The sequence below is a fragment of the Leptopilina heterotoma genome, unplaced genomic scaffold (assembly GCF_015476425.1).
Source record: "Leptopilina heterotoma isolate Lh14 unplaced genomic scaffold, ASM1547642v1 Lhet_91, whole genome shotgun sequence".
NCBI lineage: Eukaryota > Metazoa > Arthropoda > Insecta > Hymenoptera > Figitidae > Leptopilina > Leptopilina heterotoma.
This window is the reverse complement of record NW_025111197.1, coordinates 523,975-539,603: the sequence shown is the minus strand read 5'-3', so window position 1 is coordinate 539,603 and position 15,629 is coordinate 523,975. Positions and strand designations below refer to the sequence as shown.

The 15,629-nt window shown below is 27.1% G+C and overlaps 1 protein-coding gene and 1 long non-coding RNA gene across 2 annotated transcripts; one reads left to right on the top strand and one right to left on the bottom strand.

Moving 5' to 3' along the window:
• The first annotated feature begins 248 nt into the window (after positions 1-248).
• LOC122511937 lies at positions 249-1,584 on the top strand. The gene is made up of 3 exons (XR_006302568.1): positions 249-867; positions 1,177-1,262; positions 1,366-1,584. It is a non-coding gene; the product is annotated as an uncharacterized LOC122511937 (long non-coding RNA).
• Positions 1,585-1,726: 142 nt separating this feature from the next.
• Positions 1,727-11,019, bottom strand: LOC122511936 (MFS-type transporter SLC18B1-like). Its single transcript, XM_043627508.1, has 8 exons — positions 10,692-11,019; positions 9,614-9,709; positions 7,851-8,141; positions 7,450-7,570; positions 6,754-6,977; positions 6,009-6,184; positions 5,368-5,536; positions 1,727-2,177 (listed from the first exon to the last, which is right to left on the bottom strand). The coding sequence occupies exons 1-8, from the start codon at positions 10,800-10,802 to the stop codon at positions 1,869-1,871; spliced, it is 1,497 nt and encodes a 498-aa protein (XP_043483443.1). The 5' UTR covers positions 10,803-11,019; the 3' UTR covers positions 1,727-1,868.
• Positions 11,020-15,629: the final 4,610 nt, after the last annotated feature.

The window sequence follows — 15,629 nt, the reverse complement described above, 5'->3', positions numbered from 1 at the left end:
TTTAAAAATTTTTGTTTAACTATTAAATTATTGTAATTATCTTGTAGGGTATTTAAAAGTAAATTGATTGACCCAAAATTCAATCACTTTTACCATATTTATGAAAAGTTATTCATATATTTCTATTATTTTTATCTCTATGAAGAAGTAAAGTGTTCATGAAATGAGCACCAAAATTATACAAAAAAATATACAACTTGGCAGCGGTTTTTTAACTTTGTGAAATGTGATGTAGAGTGTGCATTAAACGCTACATCTGCGCGAGTTGACCGAAATTGTTAAGATAAATTTTGTAATCGATAGTTGAAATTAATTTTTTTAAATAGTTTTTATTTGTCTACGTCGTTTTGTACAAATTTTTGTTCAATTAAACTATATTTTTTTGTTTTTTGCATATTTGTTTGGTCTACCCTATATCTGTGGCGGCACCTATGCACAACCGCTACAGGTATGATTGTGTGTATAGCCTTCTGTCTCGCGAGACGTCTCGTACTTCAACTACATAGGTCGAGTTTAATAAAAAGAATGGTAAACTGTTTGCTAAATTTTTACCACCACCATACACAGCTGATGCAAGTACAGTTCTGGAGCATTGTTAAAGCAAGTCTTCAACCAATGGATTCCTGGAATTCTTATAACAATAAATTAATAGGACAATCCCGTATGTTTCTTTTTTATGAGGCGCATAAATAGGCCCTAAAAGTCATTTGTTAAAATTTTCAGTTGTTACAATTTTATTAGGAATAATCACCTTTTAGCCGAATCTCAATTAGACAGAGGTTATATTTAATAAAATTAAAATTTAATTTCTATTTAATCGAATTGGGATCGTTCACAAATGATGCCACGCAATTACCCTTAAAAAAGGTAAGGACATTGTCGAGAGAAAAAGGATTGCCTACTGTTAACTCTATCACGTCTGATCTAGGATTAAATTTGCCATTCAATGATATTGTTAAATTTACTGAATTTAATACCAAATTGAAAGATAAAAAACTTCGATAACATTTTGTAATCTTAAACAGAAAAATGAACTATTATCTAAAGTTATAAATGTTTAATTAACTTTTTATAAATGTAATTCAATTTTCAGATAACTTTATTACATTTCCTACTAGATACAGGAGGCAATATAAGCAAAAGTGTAATAAATATATTGAAAAAATTCTTTTCCAGGGACTTCGCCTGCAAATTTACCAACATTAAGCAGATGTCGAAAAAGTACACGCTTAATAAATTCAAGATACACCAATGTATTAAAGGTAAAACAAGTAATCTTTATTTTTAAATAACTTTCTTTTTTCCTAAAAATAAATTCTATAAAGTGTATTATAAACTCAAAATTAATATTTCGATTTTTTGTAGATGCTATAATGAGAACTCAAAATGTGAATGGATCTGCAATTGCCAATTAAAAAAATATTGTTGACGCAATTGGAAATGTTCTTGCAGGAATGCGAGATTGGGCCCAATTAGATTTTCCAAATTGGGAATAAGTTGGTTTTATAGTTTCAAGCCAAGTCATATCCCAAACTGGGATAAGATGGGCTTCCCAATTGGGCCCAACCTTGAACTTTTCCACACGGGCCTTAATAATATAAATTTTTTTTATTTTTCTGGGCAAGCTTCTTTGCGGGCATAAAAGCATGTTTTTATTTTATTATTTGTCAAGCATATACTATTGACAAAGCAATTAAGAAATAATCTTAAAGAAAACGTCACTGTATCCACAAAGTTAATTTTATTTACGAAATACAATAAAAAGAATTTTATTCAGTAGTTTACATTTTTTAAACAAAACACTTAAGCAAACATAACATTTTTATTTTCGAATGGATTTAAATTAGTTATTCCATATTCGTTCAAAGTCAAGTAGTTCGATCTAAGTAACGTATCGATTCAACGGAGCCGTAATTAAATGAATTTCGTCCGTTATATGATGCTCGAGACCAAGCTTCTGCTCTATTGGAGTAACTGTTACATGCAAATAGTGAATTCATTCCACTCGGTCTATCCAGTAGTATAGTTTTTCCTCCTCTTGCACCCAAAGGAAGACTCATGCTGTGTGATCTTCCGCTATCTGTTATTGAGGCTCTTAAATCATCTGCAGTAGTAATCTCTGTATATGGTTTGGTTTCAGACACACAGCAAGTTAAGAAAATGGCAGCAGCTATACCCTACAATACAATTCAAACATAAATATTCATTTAATATATACGTTTATTGGATGCTCATGTTATAGCATGGAAATACAACCAATAACCCACTATAGACCTATTATACTCAGTAAAAACCCAAATTGCCTTTGTATTTAATGTCAAGACACATTTTAAATAGTTCTTTAAATATTTGTAAAATCTTCCTCCATGCATACAATTTTTCATATATATAGGTATCTTGGTTACAAAACTCACTCTAACTTCCAAAAAAATTGACCGTCGTAAACATTCTCAAAATCGGGATGGTGTATGACCCCCTTACATTGTTCAGTCAACACATCAATTATTAATTAATCAAAAATGAGCAAAATTTGATTTCTATTCTCCCATACCTGACCCATGTTTTTGCCAAATATCAAAAAAGACTGATGCATGAAACGTTCAAGATCCTCGATAATTAAATAGATTTGGACTCGAATTAAAGGTTAAATTTGTAACGAGAAACCTTTACGAGCAGAAAAATGGAGAGGAACTTAGTAACGTTGCATCTTCTTGAGACGATACACTGGCTATTTATTTATTCCTGCGTATACTACCTTTCTCTTCTACTTTAACACTTAAACAACCACCTATTCTGTCGCCTTTTGTTTATTCACGACTTTTGACTGGTAAATATACTTTTCGAGTTCGGATAATTAGATTATATTACATACTAGCTGTCGTACCCGTCTTCGACGGGTTGTAGTTTCTGATAATGCACTTAACAGTGTATCTACCAACCTAGAAAACCAGAAAATAGCCGGGAATTTGATTTGACAGGGAAAAAATAATAATTAGTTACTATTGTCTATTTCATTAGGAAAATAATACCATTTGAAACAGTGACCGACTTTTTATTATCAAATTAATTATTTTTAACTAATTCAAATGCAGAAAACAATATTTCTCAATTTGTAGTACTTCAATCAATATAATGTATTAAAATCAATCTAAAATTTCCTTCAGTTTTTTGAGTTATAGTACAGTCTAATTCGAACTAATTGTATAGCAAGTAGATCCAGTTTTTCTCGGTTACATTAAATTCCCTGATATTTTACGTCTTTTCTGGTTGGTAGACACCCTGTTAAATGTATTATTAAAAAAAACCCGTCGAATAAACCAGGAAAAATTTGGACATAGCCGGAAATTGTTTTAAACCAAAATAAACACCGTGTTTAACTTTTGTCTTTACATTGATCAAGATATCTCTAAAAGTTAAATCAGAGAGCCCACAAATACTACTGAATTAAGCTTCATAACAATTGGTATCAATTATAATTTTTTCGGTTTTTTCATATTCAAAACATTTTTATACTTACATCTTCTTTATAAGATAGTATTTTTGAAAAATTATGCTAAAATGTGACTAAATAACATGTAATATTCAATTATATAAAGTTTAAAAGCTATCCATTAAAAAATGTAAAATTTAGAAATTTTCGATTTTTTAAAAATATTTTTATATTTCCATTTTAGCTATAAAGTATTATTTTTTGCAAAATTATGCTAAAATGTTAATAAATAACATGTAATACTCAACTATAGAAAGTTTAGAAGCAATCCATGAAAAAATATAAAATTTAGAAATTATTTGTGTTAAATAAATTCATTTATTAGAGTCAAGTATTTATTTAATTAATCCAATTAAGATTTATTTGATTCAACTAAATAAAATTATTTAAACGAAATAAATTCTTATTAGATCGAAATAAAAACTTTTTAAATAAGATATTATTTTTCAAATAATTATAATTACTTGAATCATATAACTTTTTTTAGTGTAGCTATAGTAAATCAGTATGTAAAGTAAGAAATTTGCTACATTAAACAATAATAATTAAGCTAAATGCCATAAAAAAGAAGGAAAAATGTTGAATTTTAAGAAATTCGGTTTTTTGAATTTTTGCTAATTTTCCATAATTTTAGATTTTTTACCGAAGGGTGGAGACTATTAAATATAAGTAAAGTATTTTTGAAGAGTACAAAAATAATGAAGCTTAATGATATAAAAGAGAAGAAAAAAATGTTAAATTTTAAGAAATTCGGTTTCTCGAATTTTTGATAATTTTTTATTTTTTTGCTAAAGGGTGGAGACTATTCAAATAGTATAATTATACTACCGAAATAGCTAATGGTAACTAATTATTAATTTTCCGATGAAATTAAATTCCCGGGTATTTTTGATTTTCCAGATTGGTAGAAACATTGTTAAATGTATTGGTAGAAACTAAAACCCGTCGAAGACGAGTACGACAGCTAGTGCTATATATTTTCAAAATTTTTAAAATTCAAAATTAATCTTTTGAAATAATTATTGTCATCAATTTTACTTAAATTTGATACAGGGTTAATTTTAGTATTTTTTATTACAATTTAGTCATCAGAATGAAATATGAGTTTTTCATTTTTTGATCATTAATTAATATAATAGAATAGCAATTTTGAATTCTGTGCAATATACTGACAAAAGTCTCATATTAATTATATAGATATTGTTAATATTCTGACCTAATAGAATTCTTTTAAGAAAGTAAACTTATGATTTCAACAACAAATTTTTATTGTTGACCTAAGAAATAAAACCGTATAAAAATTAATTACAAAAAAATTTCAATTTTTAAACTTTTAATTTTTTAATTTTTCAATATTTAAATCTAACACTTTTTATTTGTTATTCAAAATTTTATTATTCTGACGATTAAATCTTAATAAGAAACACTAAAATTAACCCTGTACCAAGTTTAAGTACAATTCACTAAAGTATATGAAAAAACTAAAAATTTCGAATTTTCGAATTTTTGAAAAAATGGCATAACTTTCGTCCATATTAATATTTTTTAATCTACTATCGCTAGGATTTTAAGTTAGGCTAATGCCTAAAAGACTGCCAAGTTTCACTTCAAACGATCGAACCGTTTTTCCGTGATACGCGGTCGAAAATTTGCTGACATACATACACACATACACACATACACACATAATTTTCTTAATAGTATTTTCGCATTCGTTAGAGTGTAAAAAGAAGGAATATAATAGAAATTTTGAATTTTATGCAATGTACAGACAAAAGTCTGATTTTATTAATAAGGATTGACTTGTTAGTTAACTGTAAATTTAGATCAATCTTTAAACTAATCTTAACTAAAAGTTATCGGTATAAATTACTCACTACTATCAGATGCAGGACCACAATAAACATTGACGCATTTTGAAAACCTATATAGTCTAATAAAATTCCAGCTACACTAGGTCCAATGAACGCTCCAAGAGCAAAAGAACTTGTCCAAAGGCCACTTATTAAACCATAAGTTTCTAAGCTGTTTGGAAATCCATGTGATCTGCAAATGAACATAAAATTAAATAGTGTCTATAAGAAGCTTATACGATAGGAGCCAATATATAATGGGGAAATTACATTTTCAAAGCTTAAAATAAAAAAAGTCTTTTAGATATCTTAAAGAAATCTAATGGCCAAGCCATAGAAACATTTTAGTACGTCTACTGTCAAAGTCCAAAAGACATCCGCAAAAATGTATCCTTAGGACTTTGTTTGAACAAGTGTACCCACTGGGGACTGATCGTTAATATCAAAATTTTATTCATAACAAACTAAATATTGTGGATCAGTGCTATTTGTAAGAATGTAACGCTAATTTGCAGTATTAATTATAGATAAAAATTGAACCTAATTATTTAATACTAAAGTTTTATTAATTATTAGAAAAGTATGAAAACTTCATTGATGTGAAAATTCTCACGTCTAATGAGTTTCAGACTGCCTCCAACCTTACCTTTCTCAATTGAACTTACATTGATGTTCTTAATGCATCTGTAAAGCTAGCAACTAACTGAGCAGCCAGTCCTAATCCATGACATACTAAACCGACGGCAGTCATCCAAAATGTTTTTGGAAATGGTATTAATGGTGATGGTCCAATTAAACAAAATCCAACCATAACTAAAGCACATCCAACTATTGTAGCAATCTAGAATTGATTATTGAAATTTTGTTAATTTAGTATTTGCACATTCATATATTTATGGTTTAAGTTTCGTCAATAGCAATATAAAATATTATTACACTACCGTCCAAAAGTATCAGGACGATTACATTCGACTCGTCACAGTTGAATTTCAATGCACCAATCGGTCGAAACACGGCTTCACATTTTTAATGATATATCGAAGACGGATTAACCCTTTCTAATTTTCAAAGGCTTATTTTAAAGCTGAAATTCTAACGAAGAATTCTGTGTTTTTAAAAAAATTTTATCTAAATTTTTCTATATTTTGGAAAAAGTTGAAGTCAAGAGACAAAAATGAGAAAATTTGATAATTTTTTTTATTTCTTTCTCACTCTACAACTTAAAAAATAATTAACGAAATGACTTCAAAGACGGCTTATTTTATGCAGAATTTAATCAGCTTTCTAACCGTATTTAAGTTTTTTTTGTACCCCCTTTTATTTCCGAGATATTATTGAAAAAGTGATGGCATGTTTTTTCATAGAGTCAAATGTAATCGTCCTGATACTTTTGGACGGTAGTGTACATACCTTAGGATCAAGATGTTTGTCACAGAACCAACCCCAAGCTGGTGCAGTAATAGCGTATGTACCGCCATTAACAACAAACATTAGTCCTACAACAACAGGCCCTAAATTAAACTCTCTCAAATGTGGTTCAAGAGTGGCCTGTAAAAATCCAATGCTCATACTTGTAGCGACGATAGAAGCTGTAGACACTATTACGCCTGGAATCTTCAGAACTGCAGAAAATCCTGCAAAAATGTCTTTGCTTAGTTTTTATTATTTTATTATTATCTATTATTTCAGAATAGAAAGTACGAATCCTGTATTCATTCTATTTATACGAAATTATGTTTAAAATTTTTATTATTCTGATTAATAGGATGATGCACTTAGTCTATCTTACAAAATGGTTCGAAGACTAACATTTCCTATGAATATAAGTGGACAGTACAATCTGTACTTAAAGGAACACGTAAAAGAAGGCAAAAATTCAGATCCTTAACATTTTATAGTTAAAAAGATTTAAATCTTTTTAACTATAAAATATAATGATCTGAATTTTTGCGTCAATTTGGAAATATTTATTATAATAATTTTTGATAACAGTAGATTTAAGTGTTCACTAAATTAAGGACAATAGTGTATGTAAGTTAAATTATAAGTTTAAATAAATTCTTATTGTACAGTAGTTACACATGTTAAAATATAATTTTAATTTACCCCCACTGTTATGAGTAATATCTTCACTGTTTTCATGAACAGGTAATACAAATGCAGTCATTACTGCAGCCAGGAACAGTGCTGATCCTAAAACTGCAAAAGGCGTTACAAAACCACCGATCTAAAAATAATCAGGTAGTTACGAAGTGAAATTTTAATTTTACCTCAAAGTAGCCAAAATTAATACTTGCAGATAGAAAAAAAAATATTTTTGCTATTAAAATACATAAAATCTTTATAGGAAGCGCTTATACATAAAAAACATGAAAATAGCTGGTGTAATAGTATTTATCTGAACATTTGGCCACGGGATTAAAAATTTATTTTTTAATGTTTTTAAATTTAAATTTTAAATTGATAAAAAATACTCCAACACTTCTACATAAATGTTTACACTATACCTGAAATAGAGCTCCTCCAACAGTAGGTCCTACAATAAGTCCCAAACCAAAAAATGTTTCTAAACTCGCAAATGTAGTAGCTACATTTTCTGGAAATTCCTTAGCAATTATTGCAAAACTGGCAGTAAGAAAGGCAGCATTTCCTAAGGCTTCAATTATTCTAATTACAAATGATAAGATAATAAATGGATAATGTCCATCTACTTTATCCAATAATCCAAAAATAATTGCAGAAGTACCAGTTGTTAAAATTCCACCATTAAAGAGAAGTTTTGGTCCAATTCGATGTAGCTATTAATAAATTTTCCATTTAGTCGTTTCTAAAGGTTTTTCAATGATTATACATATATTACATTTAACAATCACTTGAGTAAACTAATAATTACTAATAACAATTAGTAAACTAACAATGAATCAAAGCTTATATCAATAATACTTATACCAATAGTAGGTAAACTAAATACTGGAATAAATTCGAGATTTGACTTGATATTTGAAAAATATAAAACTTTAAGAGAAGTTAAACTTCTATAATGACCCAACATATTTTTCAGTTAAGGATTTCAACCTTATTACCCAGGTACCATACCCTAAATTGCATTATCAGGTATATAAAAGTAAATTATAGCTGGTGATGGTTTAAGTTTGAAAATTAACAGCATTCAGATGAAATTGAATAATGCTAAATTGGAAATGGAAACCGCAGTTCTACACATTTATGGAGTATAGCTTTGCTTTTGTATTTAAAAATATTTAAACTATTTAGAAATTTCTCAAAATGATTAGGATTTAGTGTCTCGTATGGTGCTGGACTGTTCTTGAAGTTTCGTGACAACATTTATTTTACATAGGGGAGAGTGGGGCAAACCGGACCCCCTAACGGTTTTTTGACTCTTGTGACTAAACGAATCAGCCGATTTCATTTTTTGATGGCTTGTTTGAAAGATCATTTAATTGCGCAACTTTTTCCCAGAAACACCTATACTTTATCTTTTATTGTTTAGTTGCTGTGTTAACTTTAAAAAAATTTGCAAACGGTCCGGTTTGCCCCACCCCCTGGGGTAAACCGGACCGTTTGATTTTTTATTTATAATATTGCATTTACATAATCTACAATAATAAAAAACATTGCATTATATAAGGGTGTTATCACCCTAAATAAATGTCCGGAGTTATGTGACATTCTGTTCATTTTTGTGGTGTCCATATTTAAATTTTTTTTTCCCTCTACTTTTGAAAATTTTTTCGTAAAAGAAAATATCAACTTTTAAGTACATTTTTTGCATTTATTCTCACCGCGATTTTTTTACTTCATTATTTAGGTCCCCTGAAGAGATACCTGAAGGTATTTGCTAAATATCTTTACTCAGATTTTTTATATTTGTTGTTAAAGCCAAAAACGCATCCTGGGGCGAAAAGTTAAATGTATTTTTACATGTTATTTACTCGATTTCCTCAGAATTTCCTTAAGGAAAAATTCGTATAAGTGTAGAAAAAAACTAAAAAAAAACTTTTGCTTCCTTCGTCGCACAAACGCAAGCTAAAACTGTCAGATTGTAAAAATAAGGTATACTAAACATGGTTGTTTTAAATTTGTCAACAACACTTTTTCCAATTTCGCCATTTCGGAAATATTGAGAGGGGTCCGGTTTACCCACCGGTCCGGTTTGCCCCACTCTCCCCTAATTCAGAGAAAATTTGAAATATATTTAAATATTTTTATAAGTCAGAAATTGTTTTCGAATAGGTAAATAAAGTCTTACCTTTTGACCATAAATTGGACTGATAATAAACACGACCAATTCAAAAACTCCAAATACTAAACCATATTCTGTTGCTGAAGCTCCTTTTTTCTCAGCCTACAAAGAATATAATTTTTAATGAAGTACAAAACAATTATTTACATATTATAAAAACAAATATATTCGGTCAACAACACGCAAAGTTAAGCATGCTCAGTAATATCTTTTTAGATTTACTAAATAACAAATATTTAGTTTAGGTTAATTATTTCATTTATGAAATAAACAAAATAAATGAGTCGTTTTGTTTTATTTATAGTCAGCAATATTTTTTAACAAGAACAAAAGAAAAAGCAAAGTTTTGTAGTCGTAAACGTGAAGTGAACATATTTTTAAAAACATAATAAGCATTCAAGTTTAAAAAAGTCTGATTGAGATGAAAATGTTGACCTGCAAAGTATTTTGAACATCAGTTTACAAACATTTTTTACTGCAAGTACTAATGATAACCCTACTAGATATAAGTAACTGCAAAGTACATTTTAGTATTTTTAATATTTCTAATTAACTAAATAGAATTTGAATATCTGTAAATCAATTATAATGTGAAAATGATATAGTTTTCTATACTAAAAAATATGATTAAAATTAAATCGCTGTGACCGCAAAACAAAATCATCACATCTCAAATAATACCAAAACATGCATATCCTAAATATGATAAAAAAAAGTATTCTAATTGTTTTGACACAACTTTTTAAATATTGTCCAGTATATTGACATTAAATTTATTTATCTTTGTTAATTATATTTTAATTAAATGAGTTGCTGAATCAATTACATTTTTTAATTATTATTTTTTCCACTTCTGCATTAGTTACTTTTATTTTTCTCTACTTATTTTAAGCAATGTTTTATATATTTGATACATTTTAAAGAATGAGGAAAGCAATTAAAATATAAAATATTACAAAATTACTGCTTTTGTTTTTAAAACATTTTTAACTTCAAGGTTTGTTTTCTACGAAACAATACGTATGTAAGTTTATTAATTATATAATTCTATTTTATTTAATAATTTTATAATAGCACTTTTTACCTCTTGAGGATAAAAAGGAGCTTGTAATGAGACACAGACAGCATTAGCAAAATCGGCAATGCTGATAACAATCAAGGTTAACCATTGTCTTTTAGTAAATTGACCCACCATTATAATAAACAAACTTTTTTCTGATCACTTAATTGTTATTATCACTCACTTAACGAAACTAATTGCATTCAGAGAATACAAATATTTTTTTAATTACATGAATCTAAATAAAATACAAAATTTGTCATTTCATGTTACTAAATCCGTAATTAGATATAAAAATATATTAACTTTATATTAATAATGAAGCTTGTTTAATTTTACGTGTATAAATGATTCATTTTGGTTTATATGTGAATTGTTTTCATTAGACTGATTATTTTCCGTGTCAAAGGTTAGTTGATATGCAACGGTTCCAATTTGTTATCTGCAAAAAAACGTTCTAATTCATTAATAACAAAAATTTAAAATTGTTGATTAAGGGACATTTTGATAAAATATTACGCACAATACTATTAATCTACAATAGAATATAGTAAAAGTATAATTAAATTGCCTCTTGTTATTCGTACGCGAGACTTCAAATGAGATGGTTTACTTTTTTAAATATTTAATTTGCTTTGTTTATTTATGTTTTAGAAAGAATCAATAAATATGCAATTTTTTCATTTATTGATAGCGGGGAAACATTTATTGATTTATGTCTGGTACATTAAATCGCTTTACACATTTTTAAGATATAACATCTAACTCAAACATTAAAGAGGTTCATACAATAATAAAGAATCTTATATTTTTTTAAACTCGCTTAAGTAAGTTTTCAAGAAAATTTTCAATAATATTTAATATTTTTCTATTTGACAAGCCAATTAAAAAGTAGTACATAAAAAGTCACAAAAAATATTGCATTGTAATATTATTGTTGTCTAACTTTACAATATTAAATTTTTATTTATATAAGATAAGACGCAAAAGTGATAATTCATCAAATTGACAATTCGCTAAAGTGACAATTTGCAACAATGACGATAAGTAAGACTAACAAATTCAATAAAATGGTAATTTGGTTAAATGTCATTTCGTTAACATGACAGTTCAGTCAAATGCAGTTTGGTAAAATGTTATTTCTGTCAAATGACATTGCGGGGAATATAATCATGCGCCTGTAAAGTTTTGTCTCTAAAAGTTTCTGTAAAAATAAGAAAATTTTATTTTCTATTTGTTAAAAAGTAAAATTAATAAAAATTTATTGAAAATCAAAAATTTATAACTTTTCGTCATTTATAAGGGTTTTTGTTATAATGTTTAACAAGTCATAAAGAGAAATATAAAAAATTTAAAATTCTATATTTTTAAAATAATTTCTGTAAAAATTATAAACAAAAAAATCATAAACCGAAAAGTTCTCTAGAAAAAATTATATTGCAAATCTTGCAAATACTTCCATGCATGCGTCAAAGTTTATAGTTTGATAAATCGTGTATTTAAAAAAAATTTACGATATTTAATTCTGTAAAATAATTTATAAATTAATTAAATTTTAATTTAATATAAATATAAAATATTTTAAAAAGAAATTATATAAAATTAAAATTAAATTTGTTTCACTTATAATAAAATCATTATAAATGTATATATTGATTATTAATTCCGTGATTCGATAATAATAAAATAAAAACAAAATTTTAACTAGTGGGTCGGTTTCTCAACTTATTCCGCATTCCGTATTTAAAATTTCATATTCCACATTCAACATTCAACATTAAGGATTCTATAGTACTCATCCAGGATTCCATATTCCGGCTTCCACATTCCGAATTTCACATTTAAAATTTCACAATTCCGGATTCAACATTTCAAATTCCACATTATTGCACGTGTTATGTGCAATTTTGCATGTAGAATCCACAATGTGGAATGAAGAATGTGATATACGGAAAGTGGATCAGAATATGGAATTAGAAATGTGTAATATAAGGTAAAAAATCCGGAATATGGATTTCGAATGTGGAATCTGGCATTCAGCAAGCGAAATATATAATGTGAAACAGAAATGTGGAATGTTGTATCAGGAATATGGAATGTAGAATCCGGAATGTGAAATTTGAAGTGTGGAATGTTATATCAGGAATATGGAATGTAGAATCCGAAATGTGGAATTTGAAATGTGGTATCCAGAATGTGGAATCTAGAAGCCGGAATGTGAAATCCGGAATGTGGAATTCTAAATGTACAATTTGTAATATGATATATGTAGAATTTATCACTTGGTCACATAAAATTTTCAAATTTCCATTGAATCTCAGAAATCATATGATATGTACATTTTTCTTAATATCTTATTTATTAAAATTCATAATAATTAAAATATAAAATAATTTATATACTTATATAGGCTAGTCAGTTTCCAGTACATATTTTATTCATAATAAAAAAGAGAGAGAAGAATTAAAAATTAAAGCATCTAAATTTAATTTTAAAAAATGTTGAATTTTCAGTTAAAAAAACAATTAAAATTATAATTTTTAATTAAAATGAAAGTAATCATTATCTGTAAATAATTAACCTTTGTAATGCGGAATAAAAAGAATATTTTGTATTTCTTCTTTCGTTGGTACCACAATTTTATCACAATTAGTTGTATTATTAAGATGATGTTTAAATTAAACTCCAGCACTTTTTATTTTAATTTTTTTATTATTCTTTTATCCGGATGAATAAGAAATCTGGAACATGTTTTGCTAAATTGTACTGCATTTATAATTTTTGTGTTCTGTTCCAATTTTGTTCTTGTACCCATAAATATAAACAAATACCTTAAAAAATTTTAATATTTTAAAAATGTGTAAGCATCACGGAAACTCTTCATACTTTTAAGCAAACAATTTATTGAACAAGCTGCAAGCTCTCAAGGTAGACCTTTGCAGGATAATACGAATATTCAGATGTTGATCATATTCAATAGAATGATATTTTTACCTTACTAATAATTTTCTACAAAAGCAGTCGATACTTTTCAAGTCTATGGTAACATCAATAATAATTCATGTATCCAACGAAAAAGCAGCTCTGTTGCACACATTTAAATGATACTTGTAAAGGTGAAGATTTAGGATGAACGCTAACACGATTTGCATATTCTGCCAATTTCAGAATCTCCCGCATCCATCTTTCAAACTTCTCTTACTTCTTTTTACCATCTCAAATGCAAATTACAATATTCCTGAACCGTTCTTTCGTATACGAAAATTTATGCAACTTTCGATCAAAATAAAAGTTCCTTTCATATTTTTCTCTTCAACAAGAGTAATAACAAGACAAATACTTTGAACAGAAATAAATCAATAATTCAAAGTAATCTTTTTATTAAAATTGATAAAACCTCTTTTGAAAGTTCATAATAGATGCGTTTAATATTGAATAAATAATCAAATTTACTACCTTTAAGAAAAAAAAACTTCCAATAAAAATGTATTGAAATATTACAGTAAAATATTTCGTACAAAAATATGAAAATAAGATATTAAAAAAAATTTATATATTAAATATAAATTTTAAAAATACCTACAAAATTACAAGACGCGAATTGAAAATTGTTTATTTGTGAAAAAGTAGTTAAAGTAATATGTATTGTATACAAGAAAAAAAACTTCTCGAAGATTTTATTAATTATTTTAATTAATATTAATTATTTTTTATTAGAATCGTCCACTTTTCTTCAGAAAAGTTCAAAGACTGGTTCTGATTATATAGGATCAGCTTGCATATGTCCCAGTCCTAAATTAAACATTTATTTTAAAAAATCTTTTCATTGTAATGCTTCCATTTTTACGGTTGAATGTATTGCTCTCAATGATGCTTTCGATATTATATTGAGTCATGAGAATTGTAATTTCCTGATTTTTACGTATCCCTAAGTGCCCTACAAAGTTTGCATTCTAACGACCTTAATATTAAGACATATCCATATGTTTTCAAAAATAAAAAAAGTATTTAAAAATTACTCAAAAAAATCTAAATAATTATAAATTCATAGTCAATTTATCAATTAATTATTTTTAATGAAATATTTTTTCAATGCGAACTGACGAACAGATATTTTGACGGCTGATCTAGTTATCGTATCGGATAATTGATTCATGATAAGAAGGCATTAATTAGCAGACGTTTAACTGTTTTGAAAAATAATTATTATATACAAATCTCATTTTTCTTGAAGCATCATTAATAATAATTGTAAATAATCTAAGAATACAAGTTTTTAATACTTTAGGAACAAAAATATCAGAAAATCAACGATATTTTAGACATTTCGTAGGTTTTATGTTTATTTTATTGGAAATGTGATTTTTTTCTCTGTTGCTTTGATTATGAAGGCAAATATGCTGTCTACTTTACCACGGACTTGTTGCAACATTGGTTTGGAGAAAGAACGACAGATTACGCGACGATTAACTTTGTCACATTGTATGTAGTCGTGTTGAATGGTATTCTTCTCGGACAAGCGCATCACACAAATATATTCCACAGCTGTATGTAAATGTTTCGTATTTGACTAAGAATGACATTGTTGCACACAAGTTAGCAGAATATCCACGTAAAAATTTAATTTACATAAATCTGTAGGTGAAACTTTACATTAGTTGTTTAAATAAATTGAAACCATTAATGATTTATTTTTAGAAGGTTTATCAAAAATGTACAGAATCGTTCCTAATTGAATGGAAACTTTCATTGACTGTTATAAAAAACCTAATTTAACCCTTTAACGCCCAATTGTACAACATTTTGGCACGAAGTTTGAGAACTTACTTCGGTACTTAAAAAATCAATAGAAAAATTCATTAATCATAATTTCCTATGTTTTCATATGCGTTCTATCGAATGGCGTTATAAAAAAAATTTATTAATGTTTTTTATAAAAAAGTCCGATTTTTTTCAAACTTC

Coding starts and splice junctions, on each gene's coding strand:
- LOC122511936 (XM_043627508.1), bottom strand. CDS start 10,802: ATGGTGGGTCAATTTACTAAAAGACAATGGTTAACCTTGATTGTTATC. Junction 8,142..9,613: donor GTCCAATTTATGGTCAAAAG/GTAAGACTTTAT, acceptor ATTTATTAATAG/CTACATCGAATTGGACCAAA. Junction 7,571..7,850: donor TTGGAGGAGCTCTATTTCAG/GTATAGTGTAAA, acceptor GATTATTTTTAG/ATCGGTGGTTTTGTAACGCC.